The sequence below is a fragment of the Daucus carota genome, chromosome 3, assembly GCF_001625215.2.
Source record: "Daucus carota subsp. sativus chromosome 3, DH1 v3.0, whole genome shotgun sequence".
Taxonomy (NCBI): Eukaryota; Viridiplantae; Streptophyta; class Magnoliopsida; order Apiales; family Apiaceae; genus Daucus; species Daucus carota.
Window position 1 is genome coordinate 53,456,008 of NC_030383.2, and position 20,331 is coordinate 53,476,338.

Genomic DNA, 20,331 nt, shown 5'->3' on the forward strand with positions numbered 1-20,331 from the left:
TATTATCAAATGGTTACTTAGTTCTCTTTAAAAATAGGTTTATTGATTCTCACAAGAATTTTCTCTAGAAATTGATCAAATAGTTGATTAGTTTCTTCTTCCTCTTCAAAAATAATTTTTTCTTGATTTTCCTCGTATACGTAGATTGCACTCTTGTGAGAACATTTTAAAAAAATATAACAAAAAACACTATCGTAATACTTATTTTTTGTTTGAAAATATGATTTTAAAAAAATTTAATTATAAGCACATATTTAAACAATAATTAAACTTAGTATGATATTTAATATTAAATCTCATCCAAATTATTAAAATCAAATGTTATAGAATAGTGAATAAAATCTAACACAAAATTGAAAATATAATTACATATATGGGTCGCGCTCTAGAAAGAACCAAGGCTTAAAATAGAACCATGGAACCAATTCTCAACCGTTAGATTCACTTAGATTTAATGGCTCAAGATTAATGTAGGGAATCTTTTAAAATGTTATGACAATCAGCATAAAATATGTATAATCAATTATAGGGATAGTGGTGTAATTTTACATATATTGCCATTTATTGAAAATCAATCAAGATCAATCATAAACGATAGTTACAACTAAGCTGTATGTATTACTTTGATCAGATTAATTATCATATTTCTACATCACTACATCCCGTTTTTTTTCATTTGATACTCAATGGAGGGCGTTCATGAAAAAACAAGTATATATATTCACGTCTCTTTATTTTAGGTTCTGCTGCTGCACACCAATTTCTATATATTTTGATGATCTACGTGTTTATCTTACAATGTAGTTGTTGAAAATAACGGATCACAGTCTGCTACTCAGCATTCCATGGAGACTAATGAGTTCAATGAAGATATTTGTGTGGATTCGTACAAGTACACATCACCTGACGGAGAAGAATATTGGATACCGAAATGTGATAAAAAGTCCAAGCCATATGTTAATCAGATTTTTCCAGATGTTGAAGCTACATTTGAATTTTAAATTGAATATGGGCGACCATGCGGGTTTGTTGTGCGTAAGAGCTCTGCAGTAGAACTTTGTTATACATCAGTACTTTGAGGTTCTACAGTAGAACTTAACGGGCCATCAGCTAAAATAACCTCTTGTAGTATAATTCTTACAAAATGAACTCCACTAATCTTGTCAGCTCTACTATTCTTACTCATTTTCTCTTCAAATTTAAGGAAATCTCATTGTACTTTTTTCTACCTTTACTTGATTCCTTTTTTAAAGTGAATATACACAAAGGTTCTGCTGTAGGACCCTACATATTAAATAGATTTTCATGATCTAACATGTTTGTATCACTTTTTTAAAGTGAATATACACAAAGGTTCTGCTACAGACCCCTTTTTTAAAGTGAATATACACAAAGGTTCTGCTACAGAACCCTTTTTAAAAGGGAATATACACAAAGGTTCTGTTACAGAACCTTTTTGAAAGCGAATATACACAAAGGTTCTGCTACAGAACTCTTGTTAATACTTGAAGATTTAAAGGGTTCCTAGGCTAAGGGCTCCAAGAGGAACATGACCTCTTGTCCCACGATTAAGTAATGATAAATAAAATAAAAATCTCCAAACATAATCAACCCACTATATTTATGATTCACAGGATCGAAAATGCATAAATCAATAAAGGTAGCTAATATAAACTTGTAAGTTTAACATTGGAAATTTAGCTTTTGTGATGATATTTCAATCAAATGATCTGTAATGTATCACTTTTTTCCCAATGAACACAAATACTCAATCCATCATAACTATGCTCAGTCATTTTAAACAACCAAATTGTAAACTTGGTGGATTTGACTTCTTATAGGCAGAGGTTCAGCATATGAATTGTAATAACACTTCAAATCGAACGCCTTCTACATTACAACATTCTTTTTCATATCAACACCAAAACTTGTTGGATTTGACTTGCAATAGACAAAGGTTCAGACTATGAACTTTACTGTTTGTGCTACTTTTCCCCACTTCACACAAATACTCTTTCCACCATAACTATGCTCAGTCATTTTAAAGAACCAAATTGTAATCTTGTTGGATTTGACTTCCCATAAACAGAGGTTCTGCATATGAACCTTTATGTAGCGGTTCAGTTAAGGTGGAATTTTATGTACCGCTTTATGTGCCGCTTCAGTAATGGGGGAATTTTAGATTTGTAATAACATTTCAATTCGAACGCCCTCTACTGTATAACATTCTTTTTCATATCAACACCAATATTCATTCCACCATAACTGTTTTTAATCACCTCTGACAAAACACTTGTAAACATGGTGGATACGACTTCCTCTAGACAGAGGTTCAACATGTGAACCTCAATATCCCCTTTCGTAACTTTAGCTTTGTGATAAGACTTTCATTCAAACAACCTCCTCCATACAGTGTTTTTTTTCAAATCTACACCGGTATTCATTCCACCATAACCATTACTAGTCATTTAAGATAAGACACTTGTAATCTTTTTGGATACGACTTCTTATGAACAAAAGTTCAGTATATGAACTTCGATGTGTCATATTATATATTTAGTTTTTATAATAGAACTTCAGTTAAAACTAAATCTAGCGTGCCACAGTTCACCAACTCAATACCTATACTCATTTTATCATTACTATGCACAATCATTTTCCGACAACAAACTTGCAAGTATAATCAGTGTGAGTCTGGTAGTAGATGGGTTTCGTTAGTGCATTGACGAGTGTATGTATATATATGTATATATCTGTTCTCACCTTCTGCAGAGAAGCTTGATTCGAAGCTGAAGATTTTATGATTCGAGGATGATTCGATGCTGCTGATGTAGTAGCGTTGGTGAATATGGGAAAGTTGTCAATCAAATCGAAATTGGGCGCTAATTTTTATCCTAAATATTTTGGGTCTATACTGCCCTTGGCTATGTACCAAATATACTATATATTTTTTTATTTAAAAAAATTGTGGTTCCATGGTTCTATGGTTAGTGGTTCTCTCTAGAACATGACCCTTACATATATTATATGATAATATATAATTAATTATGTTATATTTAATTGGGCATAAGCATAAAGGAAACACAAAAATTATCTTACTCTATGTTCTTTACTTCTTTAACCTTCTTGCGAGCTGACAAAATGCACATTTCTTACATCTTGCAAGCTCGCAGATGAACAGTAATCTGTAAATAAAGTTTACCTGTAATTCAAGATATTGCCAACCATGGCATATAATTCAATTGATTTTATGGTTTAACTTGCTAGACTATGATCCAGCGTGATAAAGAAAATTGCCCGGTAAAAACTTTATTATTGGTTTTAGGATTTGTTACGTCTCTGGTGGATATATCTTTTGAGCACCGACTGAGATCGTCTCGGAGCGGACGGACATGCGGAGGGGAAACTTCCCCCTGAAGCTGTGGAGATTTTTAAGAGACCTGATGGTAGTGTTCTCAAAGACATTCACGTAGGCTGCACACATGTGATCGTCGTTTAATGAAACTCTCACCGTATCTAATCAGCTTATATCGAAGTTGCCAGTTAAGACTTTGAGATGGATTTTTATGGTGCTACTGAAGTTATCTACAAGAGAATTTACAAAGTAGAATCTGAGAATGTCTCTAATAACATCTTCAAGTAGAATCTGAACTTTCACGGTCATATGGAACCAGAGATAAGATGGAGACAGAAAGCTGCTCCCATTCAGTTGATTTAAACTCTCTAGAAACTGTGAAAGAAGATCAACTTTTGTCATTAGGATCCCTGAAGAATTATAATAGAACTCACTGAACTTTAAAGTTCACGAAGAGGGTACTTAGTTTCAGTTGCCACTTTGCCAATGCTGTAACACGAGAAGTATGGCGAGACGCTTCAGGCTGAGGGGTACCTTAGTAAGAACCAGAGACATGGAAAGGCTGCCTAGTGCCTATAGTCTTACAAAGCTCCTTGCCAGACTGAAAATTAACATTCGTGTCACTAACAGGTGGAATTCATGAACTGCCATTTATTTAAATTGCTTTTCGTTCTATGTTTCATTGAGTAGTTTAACTTTCTAATTATAGACATTTTCTTTAATTACTCCCAATTTAGAGTACAAATATCATTCCATTCCATCCAAGTGAATGCATCCAAAGGATGTCAGGATCTCTTGCCAGCAAAAGAGAATGTTTGGCTTTGTGACTTCTGTTTTAACTGAGATAGTAAAGCAAAATACCCTGACACCATTTCATGTTAGTTGAATAATAGTTAAATTTTTCTGAGACAACATTTGTATACTGATAGGACCAGATATGAACGATACACATAATTACTCTATTGTTGATTTTCCCCTAAAAAAATTGTGGCGTTAAGCTCTACTCTAATTTAGCATATCTCCTGCAGGAAGTATTAAAATAAAGCTTAGCACGACATGTCCTACAATTTGCAATTAGTGATGCAGAATAAGAGTTTCAACCAAGTGAAATGCATTCTATGTGATTCACTTTAATAGTTAGTTCTATAGTGTTGTTATCCAGTTCTGGAAATCTAAATTCCCCTCCCCCCTGTATAGGTTGTGCAGCAGAGCAACCATAACTCACATTTTATGTACATTCCAATCATGTGCTGAATGTTGTGGATAATGCTCCCAATACTACTGAGGAAATGGTTGGGGCCATAAAAAAGACCAAACATATTTTCTGGGAGAGGCATTACATAGTTGACAAACAATGAAAATTGTTTAATTTGTTATCCACAAAGCTTAATGTTAGCTCCTTGATAAGTATGTCTGAAAGTCTCTTAATAGATGTGTTTCTAGATTATTCTCTATCTGATTCGGAGTAGCAGACTTGAATACAGAAGATGCTTTAACAGAGGAAGCAGCCTGAAGACTTGTAGTCTTAGTACAAGTATCTGCTTTATTTATTAAAAAAAAAAACCAGAAGTATATGTGAGGTTTCTAGTAAAGAGAAAATGGTAGAGATCTCTGCAGAAAGTTGGTAATATATTTATAAAAATCGATGATTTCTTCCGTATAAATTAGTGATATCCGCTTTAGAAAATAGTGATATATGCAGTGTTCTAAAAGTCGGCGATTAATCGGGATTAATCGCCGATTAATCGCTGTTCGGTCGGCTACCGTCTCGATTAAGCGTTAATCGGTGAAAAAATCGTTTTTTCTAAAAATCGGGATTAATCGGTTAAAAGTCGGGATTAATCGGAAAAAGTCGGTCAAAAATCGGTGAATTTAAAAAATAATTAAATAAAAAGCAATTTTTTTTTAAAATTTTAAATTTAATTTTAAATAAAACAAAAGGCACGGAAATGACACATAAATTAAAGTTGTTTTTATTACTTTTCATTCTTTCATTAGCTCCCAAACTCTAATTACATAAATTTGCAATATCTTTTTTCGCAAATCCAATCAAATTCAAGTTTATATATGAGATGACTCGATTTGTATCATGTTTTGTGTTATAAAAAATCATCAATTCATTTGATTTTATAAGACTATAAATTTATATTATATATAATTATATAAATATATATATAATTTAAAAAATAATATTAAATTGATTACGATTAATGATCCGATTAATCACTCCGATTAATCTCCGATTATCCGATTAATCGCTGGACGGTGCCTTCACCGACTAAGTCCGATTCCCGCTTTTTACAACACTGGATATATGTTGTAAAAATTAGTGATATTTGGTTTGGAAAATAGTGATTTGTGTGACAAAAATTAGTGATTCCTTCTGATAAGTTAGTGATTTGTATCTAGGTTTATTGATGATTGGAGAAAGATCAGATATATTAATAATCTGATTGTAATGTGAGATGAATGGAAAGTGATGATGTACAGGATGTCATCGCATCTTGAAGATGAAGAAAATGATCTAGAGCGCGTGTTTGTTTTGTATGTATCGAATGTGTATATTATGCTGTAACATTAGAAAAGGTGCGGCTGTTCAAAAATCAATGGGCTGGGCTGTAATTTGTTTGGGTTGCGCTGCAGTTTGTAGTTTGTAGAATAAAATAGTTTGTAGTGGAACAAGACTCTCTCTCTCTCTATATGCATCCATTTAGTGATAAAAAAACGTATAAGATATTAAAAAATATTATAACTCTAAAAACCAATATGTTACTTGGAAGACAGTGCTTGGACCACGACCCCTCTTTGATAAGGTAACTAGGTGTATAACCCGCGCTTAGCGTGATCACTGGAAATGTTATGAAGTAAAGTCTAGAAAAATGTTGTGACATCCTTTAAATGACTCGTCAAATATGATACAGCCTAAAAGTGACAACATCCATCGAAATTAGTACAAGTCGAAGTCTAGGAAGTCCTTCGATGTCTAAGCCAGTGAGTGTAGAGTCATATGCTAACTATATGTTCAGGACATGTATGGTTGGAATTTAGATAAGTAGATATCAAAACAACATCATGCAAAGTAAAGCCAAGCTTCTGTACCACAGATTGTTGGCTTCATGTCAATTGGACCAATGCGCAAGTGGAAAAAAAAGAACATGTTCACTGCAGACTTGTGAGGCTGATCAAAGTGTTTTTCGGCGTGTTAGTGGACTCTCACATCCTGTCAACTTGCACACTAAACAACCAATCCTCCGCGCCACCATCGATATCAGAAAGAAAGACAAGAGTACTGTACTGCATAGCTGGTTCCAAAATAAGCAACTGGTATGAAACGATTGTCCAGGGTAGGGCCATTTATAACAAACTCTCTGAGGGAGTACTTAAATTTCAATTACGAACCGGGGAAACCTGTGAAGCCTGTCCAAGTCCGAGACAGAACATAACTGCAAGGCAAGTAGAGCGACAGAAGGTTTGATCATAAATATACATAGCAAAGCATCTATTAATTAATTATATACTTATATATAATAAGCGTAAGGGAGATAATTTGATTGCATGGTTTGTATGATCTTCTTACTAACAAAAGCTTATCATTTGTTGGATCGTACAAATAAGCACCGTTAGGCGTTAGATTAGAACAAAATTATGTTATATTCTATAAGGCAACTGATATCTACTTGCATACATATGATTCATTTTCTTAATCCAAAACAAATTTTACCTTTCACATGTTTATGATTTTTTTAAATCCAGAATAACTATTTTTTACCAGTTTTAATTGTAGAAGCATATGAATTGCACCGTCACAAAATTATTTTTCTCTAATATATTTTCTTAAATAACATATCAAAAAAAAATAATATTATGCAAAATATTAAAATTAATAAGCCGAATTTATGTGAGAAATGAACACAAAAATTTTTCTTAATCCAAAACACTGTTTACATATTTATGATTCCTTTTCTTAATTCAAAACAAATTAGGTTTACCAATTATAATTCTAGAACTTTGCGACACAAATACATATCAACAAAAAAATTAAAAGGACATAAAATTGTTGTAATAGAAGTTTATATTACATACAAAATTCTCGCATACAAAGATAAATTAACCAAAAATATTATACACAACGATGACAAAGGTCAAAATTTAAGACTTTGACTAAAAGGACGAGACAAGAGGTTAGTACTGCACAAATAATTCCGCCATATAAAAAAATATAACCTCTTATATTATTTTTATTTAATTTAAAATTATGATTTATTATTGGGTAAATATTTTTTTATCATTATAAATATACTAAGAATAAAATTTTAGAAAATAACTACAAAGGTCCCGTGCATTGCACGGGTTATAAATTAGTATTAATATAAGGTGAATATAAAAAAATAGTCAACAGAAGGAGTTGATTTAGCTGAGCGAGGTGCAAAGAGCAGAAAATTTAGTTTAAAAGTCTGTGAAACGCCATGTAAGCCGCCAGAGATTTTACTTTATATAGTGAAAAATTGTTTAATAAATCTAAAAGCAGCTTTTTTGAAAGGAGTTTTTAGTTGAAAAGCTGCTTTTAAAAAAAGTAGGTCCTCCCATGCTTTTGAAAAAAACTGCTTTTCGTTTTTGCAGAAAATTGTTAAAGATTCATCAAAAATATTATTTTTTATATTATAACTAAAGATAAACAAATATCAACAACACTTTTTTCAACAACAATTTTTCTAATAGCACACCGAAATAGACCCTTGTTAAAAATTGTTATAATCCTAATATTCTTTCATATTTTAGTTGTTACTTTGATTTTTTAGAATCTTCATTTTACATAAAAAGAAAATTTTAAGATAATAAGTGGAAATATATTTTTTAATATCTAAAATTGGATGGAAGGAGTACTCGGAACTCGGGAGAAAGTGCTTGGATCACGACCCCTCCTTATAACTGCGGCAAACAATTTCGAAATTGAACACTCCCCACCCCCACCCCACCCCGGCAGGCAGCAGCGCACACAAAGGCATCTGGTGAAATGGCGAAAGGCGAGAAGAAAAGCAAGGCAAATGCCCCAGTAAACCCAGAAGCACAAGAACGTAACCGCCTCAAAAACCTGGCCATTTCCAACAATATCCTCACCACTCATGCTTCAACATCTGAACCCCTCAATGTTTCCAAATTAGTAGCTAAACATCACGGCACAGACATACTCAAGAAGTCTCACCGCAAGAATAAGTTTCTCTTGTCCTTTCCGGGCCTTCTCGCCCCTCTTTCCGGTGGTAAAATTGGGGACCTTAAGGATTTGGGCACTAAAAACCCGGTTCTCTATCTTGATTTTCCGCAGGTTTTTTTTGCAACAACTTCGATACATTACGAACTCTCTATTTTTATATTCATAGTCATATTATTCATTTTCCGTAACTTCGATTAGTTGATATTTGATATATTACTAAGTTGGATAAGTTAATGTTTTATTGGCAAAGTGATGTTTGATAAATTAACACTTTGTTGGTCGTGATCCGTGATAGATATGTACATCTGTATTTTATGTTTAGTTTAATTTATAATTTTGATACTCTAATAGAATCTCGGGATCATGAGTTGTGTATATATGTGTGCTTGTATTTGGGTGTGTAAATATGAAGGATGATTGTAAAATGTGATTGGAGTCTGTATGTAACTGGAATTATTATGCATTAGAACATCTCCAACAGGCTCTTAAATTATTCCCTAAAAAACTAAATAAATATTTGGCTCCATAAGTTTATTCATTGAATAACGTGAAGACTTCAACACCACTCTTTATACTTAGCTTTCTATTTATATTTTATTGTTATTTGAGAAAAAAAGTTGGAGATAGAATTAGAGGGAAGTGAACATAAGTGGGGGATGTGAATATTATATTCATAAATAATAAGTTAAGAGCATCTAGATATTCTTTAAAAGAGAGGAGAGAGAAGAGACTCTTAAAATTTTAAAGAGTTTCTAAGAGCCTATAGGAGCACTAGTTTTATAGATCTTCTTCAAATTTGAAGTTAAGCTTGTTTAAAGAGCCTATTGGAGATGCTCTTAGAGTCAGTTGGAAGAAATTTGAGAGATCAAAGCGACAGTTGAGAAATTATGTCAAATCGAGCAGTGGCTTGAAAGCATAAATGTATATAGACCTTAAATTTTGTACTCTTAGAGCAGTAGAGGGGTTGTTTGCACACTGGCCCTTTCATGCTGCATCTACAGCAATAGAACATTAAACACAAATATGAACAGTATAAAAAAGGGAGGTTAGAATGCTAAATGTCAAACAGAAGATAGCGGGTGACCTATTAGTTCAAATGTCTGAACTTTTTTTTTTTTTTTTTGACGCCAGAAAGATCCACGTCCTTAGCATTACTTAAATCTCATCTGTTTAGTGCATTTTTGACTGGAACTATTATAATTTTGAAAGAATATGTGAAATATTAAAGCTACTAGTTGATAAATTATATAAAATTTAACTCGCGTTTATAATTGCATTCCCTCTAAAAAAAATGCATCCGCTGCATGCCACACGTAGAGCAGGGGTCCAAGAAGCATAGATTGTACACACAACTAATCTCTACCCTTAAGAGTAGAGATTAGCGACTGCATATATATGTTATATTTTGGTTTCCGTATGGTGCGAAGATGAGTTATGAAGTTAAAAAATATGTTGCCTTCTGTTTTCTTTCCTTGTGTTGTGATTTTACTTGTGTCTATAAGATATTATAGTTTTTATTTTAAATTAATTATGGTTTTCATTTGCACAGGGCAAGATGAAACTGTTTGGAACTATAATTTTCCCGAAGAATAGGTACTTGACCTTGCAATTTTCAAGAGGTGGGAAAAATGTCATGTGTGAGGACAACTTTGACACCATGGTTAGTGTTCTCCCTCATGTTTATTTAATGATATTGAGTATCACTATTTGTTGAGCGAATCAATTTGTGAGTTCTAAAGGATTCATTTTAGGTGCATCAGAGCAACTCTAAGAGATTTGCTATTTATACTCCTTATTTAAATTTTAAGGAATGAGTGCAAAAAATAAGTGTTGTTAAAATCTTGATTAATCACGAATCAATCGTGCTTCACGAGCAAGAGAAGGTTTTGCGAGGTGTGTATGAGCGATTTAACATGATTATGAAATTGGCGTAGAAATGCGCTTGACTCCCAATTACTCACTAAAACTCACAAAATATAGTTTTAAAAAATGTAAAAAATCTCAAAAAATACAAAAGACTAAAATAGCCTCACAGTTAAAAAATGCCTACATATCTTTGTAAGTTATAACCATCTACAAGGAAGAGAAATAATTTTTAGGGAATTGAGAGCGAGCCAAACGATTTGGAAGCCTTTGACTTACTAAATGTTATTGATTGGTAGTTTGATTCTTTCATGTGATATTCCCATTATGTTTTGGACTTTTTATTTATGTTTGAAATTAATTTAAGTACTATTTCATTGTTTAATATTAAAACAAACATGCTTAAAATTATGCAAGTAATAATTTAGATCATTTTTGGCAAAAAATCGTGCTTTGGAGCTTGCACTTCTTTCCATTTTATGTGTTTCACTGCACAGGGATACTCATTTCATTCCTTTCTCTAGAGGAATTTCTCTCTTCTCCTAAGGTTCTCATAACTTGTATTTTATAATAAAATATCACAAAACTCTCTTTCTCTCTCTATTATAGTTGTACGATAGAGAGTACTTCTGTTGATAAATATTAAATAAGGAATGAGTATAAGGAACATTGTTGGAAATAAAACTATCTATGTTTTAACTTCCCAGGATCTAGTTTTATATATTATAACATTGTTGGAGATGAAACTAACTATCTATGTTCTAACTTGCCAGGATCTAGTTTTATATATTATATTTAGGCAATGTGTTGGAATACTGTTGGAGATGCTCTCAGATTCATTTCCACTACATTAGTTCAAGTGTTTTATTTTTTATTTCCTGTTAAATTAGAGTTACTAAGAATGAAAATCCTGACTGTGGATTATATTTCTTATCACTACCAGGGTCACATCTGAGGTGGTAACTCTCTCCCTCCCTCTGTGTCTGTGTGTTACCTTTGTGTCTGTGTGTTACACACACAGCCACTGCTTTATTAAATTCAGCATTGTTTTGGTTTAGCATAACAGACTATGTTGCGTTTGTTTGTGTAAATGTCAGGAGTGGGTGGTCTAGGGAGAAACAATGATGGTTTATATATATATATATATATATATAGAGAGAGAGAGAGAGAGAGAGAGAGAGGGAGGGAGGGAGGGAGGGAGGGAGGGAGGGGGGGAGGGGGTCCACCTTTAAAGTGTAGTTTTTGAATCCTATTCTTTAAAATCAGATATAATATATAAAATAATGGTTTCAATTTTAATTTTTTTTATTACAATATTATTAAATATCCAACAACTTGAAGATATGTTCTACAACGTAATCAACAAGTACAACAATTATTTTTATAAATCGCAAGACACTATGTTCTACAATATAACTAATAAGCAAAACAATTATGTTAATGATTATTACAATTGATGGATGTTAATGATTAATGATAATAATATTGTATCTAAGATTATCTAAAAATAATAAACTATATATTTGGGTAATCAAAGATATTTTATGATTAAATTAAAAAAATTATGACCGGTTTTGGTCTTAGGATTCTCAAGTTATTCATATCCTTTTAGATGTATAAAAAAACAATCCTATACTTGAACTAAAATTTGATCTAGAATATAATTTATACAATTTTTTGTTACCCAAATTAATTATCTGTCAAAGGTTATAATACTAATTAATAGTTATGTTTAATATATATGCAAGAAAGAAAAACTATTTTTCTTGGCCAGAGAAAGAAAAACTATTTTGTTAAACTTTAAACTCGTTTGTGGTATTCACCTAATCAATTTTGTTTTGATGAATCCAAAGTGATGTTATCTAATTAGTTATATCTTTAACCTGAATGTATTATAAGATGTATATAAGTGCTTATGCTCAGAATGTGCTGATAAATAACAAAGACTTTACATGAAAAAAGAAAGATGGAGTATGTTATATGTATGATATGACTTAAACTGTACTTATCATGTCCTAAATATATAACTGAAATTATAAATTTATAAAAGAAGAAATATACTTGATTTGAATAAAATGATGGTAAAGATTGAACCTGAACAAATATTTTCAAATAAAACTGCAAATGAGCCAAACTAGAAGCTAATATATCAAATATACCAAGTTTGCAATAGCAGTACTTCAAATCACGCGAGGCTGCAGCTTCCAGCGTTTCCAGCTGCCTCTCTTGCATGTTTTTTATTTTATTACTTCTAATATATAAAAGCAGTTTAGAATCAAAATCCATGATATTTATAACTGTTTTAGTTACTAAGATATTTTTGGTTTGTATTTCGTAATAGTTTTGAATGTATTAACATTTACTTTTGCATGTTACAATGTGCTAAGATTCATGTATGTTAGTTACTTAGTGTCGCTCTTCTCCAGATTGTATTTTCTGAGGCATGGTGGATTGGCAATAAAGATGAGAACCCAGAAGAACTTCGCCTTGAGTTTCCTAAGGAGATGAACATGGCAAGTCTGCATGAGAGTTGCTCTAATTTTAGCATTTTGTATGTAGTATTTCATCAAGTCAAACATGCTCTGAAATTAGCGTACATGGACTTCACTATGTTGGTTTCAGGGACCACATGCAGAATGTGATTTTAAAGGTGGTGCTGGTGCAGCATGCAGAAGAAAGCAGACTATAAAGCAAACTGGAAGTGACAATATAGCCAAAGGAATTTCTAAAACTGAGTTGCATGATGATCTATCTGACAGCTCAAATGATCTCACCCATTTGGAGGATCAAATAATGTTGACTCCAAGTCGACATTCAGCTAGGACTGCGAAAAAATCTTACAAGTAAATACTGTGGCTTTATACTTGAATACTAGACTGGTTAGTAGTTATAGTGAGATGGATTACTCTGCCTGCTGATTGCTGATTATAAAATGCATTAAGAACTTGTTGTCTCTCCTTTCACATAAAAATACACAACTGCATGCTACCAGAAGTTCCAGCATGCTGTATCCATAGTACAATTTTTTTTTTTTTTTTCTATTTTGGAGAAGATAAAGGATATAGGACGTCTAACAATTCTTATAATATTGCAGATGAGATAAGATATAAAATAATGATTTCAGCATGCTTCAATAATACGGTACTGAGAAAATAAGTTTGCTAGTTGCTGCATATTATATGTTATTCTAACATATCATTTGTATTACATAGAAAATGTTTATAGTGTCTTTTTTTTAATTGTAGTCAGTACTGGAGTACCCCCAAGTGTAGTGTCCTAGTTGATCTCTCCTGAATTATATAGTACTTCACCTCATAATCGTTAACTTTAGCAGTTCAGCTGCTAAAGTACTGAATACTCGAGAACACATGAATAATCAAGAAAAGGCGAAAAAAGTTACAGGTTCTTTGAGGTGCATATACTTAAACGCCTTAGTCATGCTAATAAGAGACCCTGCGACTTGACTGAGCAATCATTCTGTATTCCCAAATTTGACTCACCCAATATAAAACAATGTAATGGCACTTGAAAAGGCCTCATTAGTAAACGGATAGGAACTTAAATTACCCAATTAAAGAAGTTTAATTAAATAATGTCGTATCAAATACAGGATAGCAACAGATTCTTAATTTCTCCCCACACTACTCCTTCCCGTACCCCATCAAAGCACCTACATTAGGTTCAATTTAAACCACATAGCAAGTGTTCCTTATATGATGCATAATATCTAAACAAGACAAATGATTAACTTATTACCAGTTCAATTGTTAACCTCTTCAGAAGCCAAGATACATTCTGCATCAAAATTGAACCCAGAAGCTGCTTTTTGGGTGATGAATTGGAAAATAATCGGAACCCTTGACTGGCAAATAATATGCATCTAATGCTGCCACTACCTTTTAAGGCTTAAAGATTAGTGTGTATAGGAAGTATGCACATAATATAATTCAACCCTGCCCCTAAGGCAGCTACTTTTGTTTTGAAAGTCAATATCCTGCATTCCAGTCCTGAAGATGACTCTTGTTTAATAGCTGCCATTTTTGAGCATACACTCTTGGTGCATAATTAGTCACCAATACATCTTCACTTGCTGGCTGTTTTTTGTCCACTTCAGTGTTTAATAATTTTCGAACTTAAATTTTATCATATAAATCATAAAGATTACATGGAAATCGTCATGTATGAACACCTTTTTCTAGAAAAAAGTTGTTGTGGGGCCTTGTAGATCATTCTGAACTAGATTGCATTAAGTTGAAGTCTCTGGTTTTTATATGAAGGGTCTGCCTCAGATCCCACACCTACACCCATGTCATGTCTGGTCGATAGGGTATGAGGGCAAACTTAAAGAGTCTGGGTAACGGGGGTATTTTACCAAGTCTTTAGCCATTATATTAGACTGTTTCTAATGTATCTGAAATTTTTACAAATACAGTAAGTTGCTAAGTATCTGTTTTGTCAGCAAGTAGATGCAATCCCATAATTTTTCTTTTGTCTAGCAACAGTAACCCCCCATAATAGTATATATAAATAAAGAGGATCTTTCTGATATTTTAACCTTCTATATGGCCTCTAACATAAATTGAATAATTGTTAGATATATGTTTAAGGTTTGCTATACCAAAAATTTCACTAAGCTCCTATTGCCATTTGTTCTGAATCACCTTCTTTACTAATAGCTCAGTGATTTATTCCATTCCCCCCAAAGGTTTGTAGAAGCTTCTTCTGAGGATGATTCTGTTGAAGATATAACTGGAACATCTGAGGGGAAGAAAGAAATAGCTGATCCAGAATACTCGAAGACAAAATGCACTTCCAAAAATATCCTCTGATTACCTTGTTTTGCTGGTCTATTATTGCAACATTTGGTATTGAATGAATTATTTATTTGCCAGCCATTTTATCAATCCTCTGTATTCCTTAACAATAAAGTTACAGACTGATGACTCGGACCCCATGTCACATGACATAGACAATGCAGATGCTGCAGTGCACACTTCGGCTAAGTCAGTTACAAAGTCGAAGGATATCAGTAACAGCAATAAAAGTTCTCTTGTTCAGGCTACCATATCTACATTGTTTAAGAAAGTTGAGGAAAAGGTTAAGCATCATTAGTCGCACTTTAAAATGTTTTAACAGCAATCATTATAATATTTTGTGTGTGTATTTTATAGTTGGATAGGCATTTGTACTTTTCTGCCCATATCACCTACATGTTAAGATTTCCATATTTCCATGCAATTTTCTCTGATTCTATGATGTTAACTTGTTCTTACAATCTCGATTTTATACAAGTTCATGTGCCTTTTTAGTATTCTTATGGTGAACAACAAAGAAGAAGATAAGTAAGGTTTAGCAGGGCAGAAAAAACAAAGTCTCTCTTTTTAGAGCAGTTTTATATGTTTTGTGTACTTAAAATCATTCAGGTGTTTAGCAATCATATTCCTCTTAATTTCCCACAACTTCCATTCCACTGTGATGAATGTTTTTGGGGATTATATTCCCTGGGCTATCAGCCTACTTTTATCTACTTTCCTACTATATTTCATCCTTAAAACCTTTCTTCAGAGTTATCTATGGACGAAAGTGGATGAAAATCGAGGGAAGTAAAGGAAGTGAAATGAACTGCTTTTATCATGTAACAGAGACATGGATGCAACTACAAAACATCACTAGCAAAATGATTTATTAGCTTCTGAGATTGCAGTACACGTGTTGTACATCCTGCATGAAATTTTGAATACTGGAGCGTAATTAGTAGTGGAGTTTATTTATCAATTCCTTGAAGATACAAGTTTATATTTGTAATTAAAAAGTATTTTATATGATTTTATTCACTTCACTTCCCTTCTATCCCATTTTTGTAGTAAAAGTGAAGGTACTTTATGCTTTCTTTCCTATATAAAACTTGAGAGTATGGGATAGGAGTGTAAATGTACTCATTTTACTCTCTTTTCTGTTATATTGCCTTTTAAATCTATAAATATCTAGGAAGAGGATGGGATAATATAGCCCCTGCAAACTGAACTATGAAATTAACATTAGCCATTATTTTAAGGATCAAGTGCAAACCAATCAAAATTGTCTCACAAGATTATGTAGAATAAAGCAATTGCTAAATAGCCCGGTGATTATCATCCTTGCAAACAGGCTTTGCCTGAGTTTTCTCAGATTGAGCTTTCCACTTCAAATTTTCATATTCTTATTTTTATTAATACTGTGTTGATTACTTGTATTGTTATCGACATGTAGTTTGGGGTAACAAACAGAATTACCAGAACCTCTCATTAATATGCATTGCATGAATGCATGCGACTATAGGAAAAACAACATCCTTTATACAACTGTTTCTGATGAATATGTATAAACTTTTTCAGAAGGTGCCATCAAAGAAACAGGATTTATCATCGAAAGGTTTGCAACTCTTCTGATTGTCACTTCAATTTTTAGGTAACTTAGATAAGTTGTAACATTTTTTGTGTCCATGCATTCTAGAATCTGGCAAGAGCTTGCCTCAGAAAGGTTCAAAAAGGAAGAGTGATCAAGTTAAGGCGTGCTTCATTTGTTCCTCATTTCATTTTGTAACATATACTCAAAGGGAGCTCAATAAGCTCTAACCTATTCTCAAGCTTTGACCGGCATGGCATTACATTCTGATGTACATCTTTGCAGGTTCAAGGTCCAAATAAAAAGAGAAAAGCAACTGAGGAAAAGAAATCTGGTCTCTCTCTCTCTCTCTCTCTCTCTCTCTCTCTCTCTCTCTCTCTCCCCCCCCATCTCTTTCTCTCTCTCTCTCTCTCCCTTCCTCCCTCCCCCACCCCCTCCCCCCGCCCCCTAACATAAGCTGTAGTTTTGAAGTTGGTTCTGGCTCCAATTGTTGACAATATGTCTATAATCCCGCCCAAGCATCTGACTAGGACACCTTTGAAGAACATATAAAAGGTTAATGTATGCTGTATTATGGGTTAATAGTTATGCAACACAGTAGTTGTATAACCTTAAAGGTGTGGAAGGTATTACTACGAGCCTTAAATTCTAGTGGTGTAAATTGCTGTCGGCTGATGTACAAAGATAAATCCTAATGTTTTTATTTTTGTTCATATTATGGAAGTAGATGATTTAATTGATTGTATTTTGTTGCACCATCGCCATTATTAGGGTCAAAGTCCAATTTTAAATGGAAGAAAAAATATTATCTGTTGACATGTAAGAATAACCCAAAACTGCCAATCTTGTTTCGCAAGTGCCCAAAATTGTTTTCAAGCAGATAGGCTAGGGAGAGATGACCCATGGTGAATTTAAAGCCACAGACACGGCCAAATCATGATTGAGGAATAAGAAGTATAGATATCTGTTATAACATTACAAAACTAGAGCTTTAAATGAATCACTAACACAAATGAAGCAATCATGAGAAATTAGGTGTCATGAAAGATTTAAATATCTGAATAGCTGCTTTCCCATCTCCGCAATATGAAGTATATGTTTAATGTGCAAAATGCTTATTCTTAGTGTAATTAAGATTTGCGCAATCTCTAGATACATAACGGTTTTATATTTTTATCTATATCTTTTCTGTAAAATTGGTGTTTCACGTGTTGTCTGTATATTCTATTTGCATGTTTAATCCTTTAAACCATTGTTTTATCTGAAACTTGTAGGTACGAAGGGTGCAGCAAGGAAGAAAAAGCTCGAGGTAATATAGTTTTGTCTGTCACCTTTAATTTTCTTTCCTCAGGTGGAAAATATTTGGTTGACTTGGATTCTCTCTGTGTTGTATACCCTCGATTTTCTCTATATGCTTGTAACTCAATATCGTACTCAACATATAGCAATGATCTTCATTGCAGCAGCCATGCAGTAAGTTTGCAACAATCCTCCTTTTGTCATAGTCCTTATTGACCAGTCGCGATAATCTTGCTTTGAGTCATTTGCATTCTATATGAATATATCAGATAGTTATCAATAAGGATGCCAATTATTAAATTGACAAGGGTTTGGGCTTCTGTAAATATTTAGGCCTCAAAATCGGATTTTAGGGCTTATTTGTGAATTTCCACAAATGCTCTATGGTCACCGCAAATGATTGATATTGTAAAAGTATCATCCTATCTTAAGGGTATTATATATTGTTATTTCGCATGTACACATTTACTTTTGATATTCTTTATATGTTTTATATGAATATAATGGCCATGATCTAATGAAGAAATATATTTTCTTCTTGACTTTGTAAATGGTTCTGTAGTTTGTCTCAGTACTCGGATGTTTGGGCTTATGGTGCAATGTGCATATGCAATGGCTGAGATACTTTTCTTTATATACAGAATTCATGATGACAATTCAAATGTTGGATAAAGTGTTTTAAAAGCGGGAATCGGACTTAGTCGGTAAAGGCACCTTGGATTAATCGGATAATAGGAATCAATTTAATATTATTTTATAAATTATATATAATTATTTTACATATATTGTACATTTACAGTCATATAAAATCAAAATAGCGTAGATTTATTTACCAAAAATATACTACCCATTAAATGTTCAGCAAATATCACTAAATTTCAAAATTTGTCGGCATATACAATAGGTCCTTTACATGATATAATCTAATAAAAAAATTATATATCATACACAGTTATATTATATCCATTTTAAGTTGATTAATTTTTCATTCTAAAACACTACACCTTTGTATTTTGTTTTTATTAAAATAATTTTTCATTTTTTTAAATGACCAACTTTTGACTGATTATATCGATTTTTGACCGATTAATCCAACCTTTGACTGATTTAAAGAAAATGATTTTTATCCAATTATCGCTTAATCAGGACCGGATCTGATCAAACAACGATTAATTGGCAATTAATCGTGATTTATCACCAACTTTTAAAATATTGGTTAGATAGGTTAATATATAGCTTTTGTTATACAGCTTTGCTTTGCTCTAGTTAGCTATTGGATGATATTTCTTGGTACATACAGTGAATGAGTACAAACAAAATTGATTTTGATCTATTGGCTCATTGTCTTGTAACATAGTTATATCTCTTAACATGTTTATAAAACTTGTTAGGATGAAGATGACATTGAAGAGTTCTCAAGTTCATCGAAGGTATGCTTTCAAGCTGTTAGCAAGATTTATAATGTTTATTCTTGTTCTAGTAACCTGTAAAATCAGATTTTAGAAAGCACAGTAACATCAAAGTATTTTCATAGTTTGGGACTATCGCGGTGAGCTGAAGTGTTAACCAAAACTTGACAGATTTTTCTCAAATATTTTACGTATAACTTGAGTAATTTTGTTGACTATCATAAACTTCTCCACAGGATGATACAATTGGAAGTGACAGTGATTGGACTGCCTGATATCAAGTCACTTCAAAGACGACAAGATGCTGGCACCATATTCAAGTTCATCTACTATCTACATGCAGCTGCAGCGCTATCTCAGTCTGTATATTCATATTTTGGTGCAACCCTGGAGCTACTTCGATTGACTAACATGGAAATAGAATTTGCTGGATATAAATGTGGAAAAAGGCGGTTATCGTAAGTTGTAACTTCTTGTTGACAAATCGCAGAATGCGACTCCTGTTACTAAACTCTACTTGGATGTATTTATGTAAACTGTGTTGTCATTGTCACTTTTCTAATAGTAAGTTTTGAAAGAAGAATATTAGTAAGAGACGAAACATTGACTGTTGAAACTTTTGAAAGTGAGTATGCTGCGCCTCTTCATCAGAACAGCAGACGAAGGGAAAAAAGAATCGGACGACTACTATAAGAGAACCAAGTATGAGCTGAAAGCCTAGATTGCATTGCACTCAAAATTATGTAATAAATAAAAAATAATTTCTAGTTTTCCTTTTCAATTTTTGCAAAAAGAATACTTGGGCTGAA

General features: G+C 32.8%; 1 protein-coding gene across 3 annotated transcripts; it reads left to right on the plus strand.

The window, feature by feature from the left end:
• Positions 1–8,236: 8,236 nt before the first annotated feature.
• LOC108210390 (DNA-binding protein RHL1) lies at positions 8,237–19,944 on the plus strand. Of its 3 annotated transcripts, XM_064089387.1 has the most exons (13): positions 8,266–8,321; positions 8,353–8,678; positions 10,117–10,227; positions 12,857–12,943; positions 13,053–13,273; positions 15,112–15,248; positions 15,364–15,527; positions 16,805–16,841; positions 16,923–16,972; positions 17,100–17,148; positions 18,089–18,123; positions 19,505–19,543; positions 19,759–19,944. In XM_064089387.1, exons 2-13 carry the CDS (start codon positions 8,370–8,372, stop codon positions 19,795–19,797), a joined length of 1,278 nt encoding a protein of 425 aa, XP_063945457.1. In that variant the 5' UTR covers positions 8,266–8,321; positions 8,353–8,369; the 3' UTR covers positions 19,798–19,944. The 3 variants fall into 3 exon arrangements, with proteins under 3 accessions (XP_063945458.1, XP_017237139.1, XP_063945457.1); XM_017381650.2 differs by having other exon boundaries at positions 8,238–8,678; positions 15,136–15,248; XM_064089388.1 differs by lacking the exon at positions 19,759–19,944 and having other exon boundaries at positions 8,237–8,678; positions 19,471–19,543.
• The last annotated feature ends 387 nt before the right edge of the window (positions 19,945–20,331 follow it).

Excerpts from the sequence above, each read along its gene's own strand:
- LOC108210390 (XM_064089387.1), top strand. The coding sequence starts at position 8,370 with ATGGCGAAAGGCGAGAAGAAAAGCAAGGCAAATGCCCCAGTAAACCCA. Across the intron at positions 17,149-18,088 it reads AACTGAGGAAAAGAAATCTG|GTACGAAGGGTGCAGCAAGG; the intron begins GTCTCTCTCTCT and ends TGAAACTTGTAG. Across the intron at positions 18,124-19,504 it reads CAAGGAAGAAAAAGCTCGAG|GATGAAGATGACATTGAAGA; the intron begins GTAATATAGTTT and ends AAAACTTGTTAG.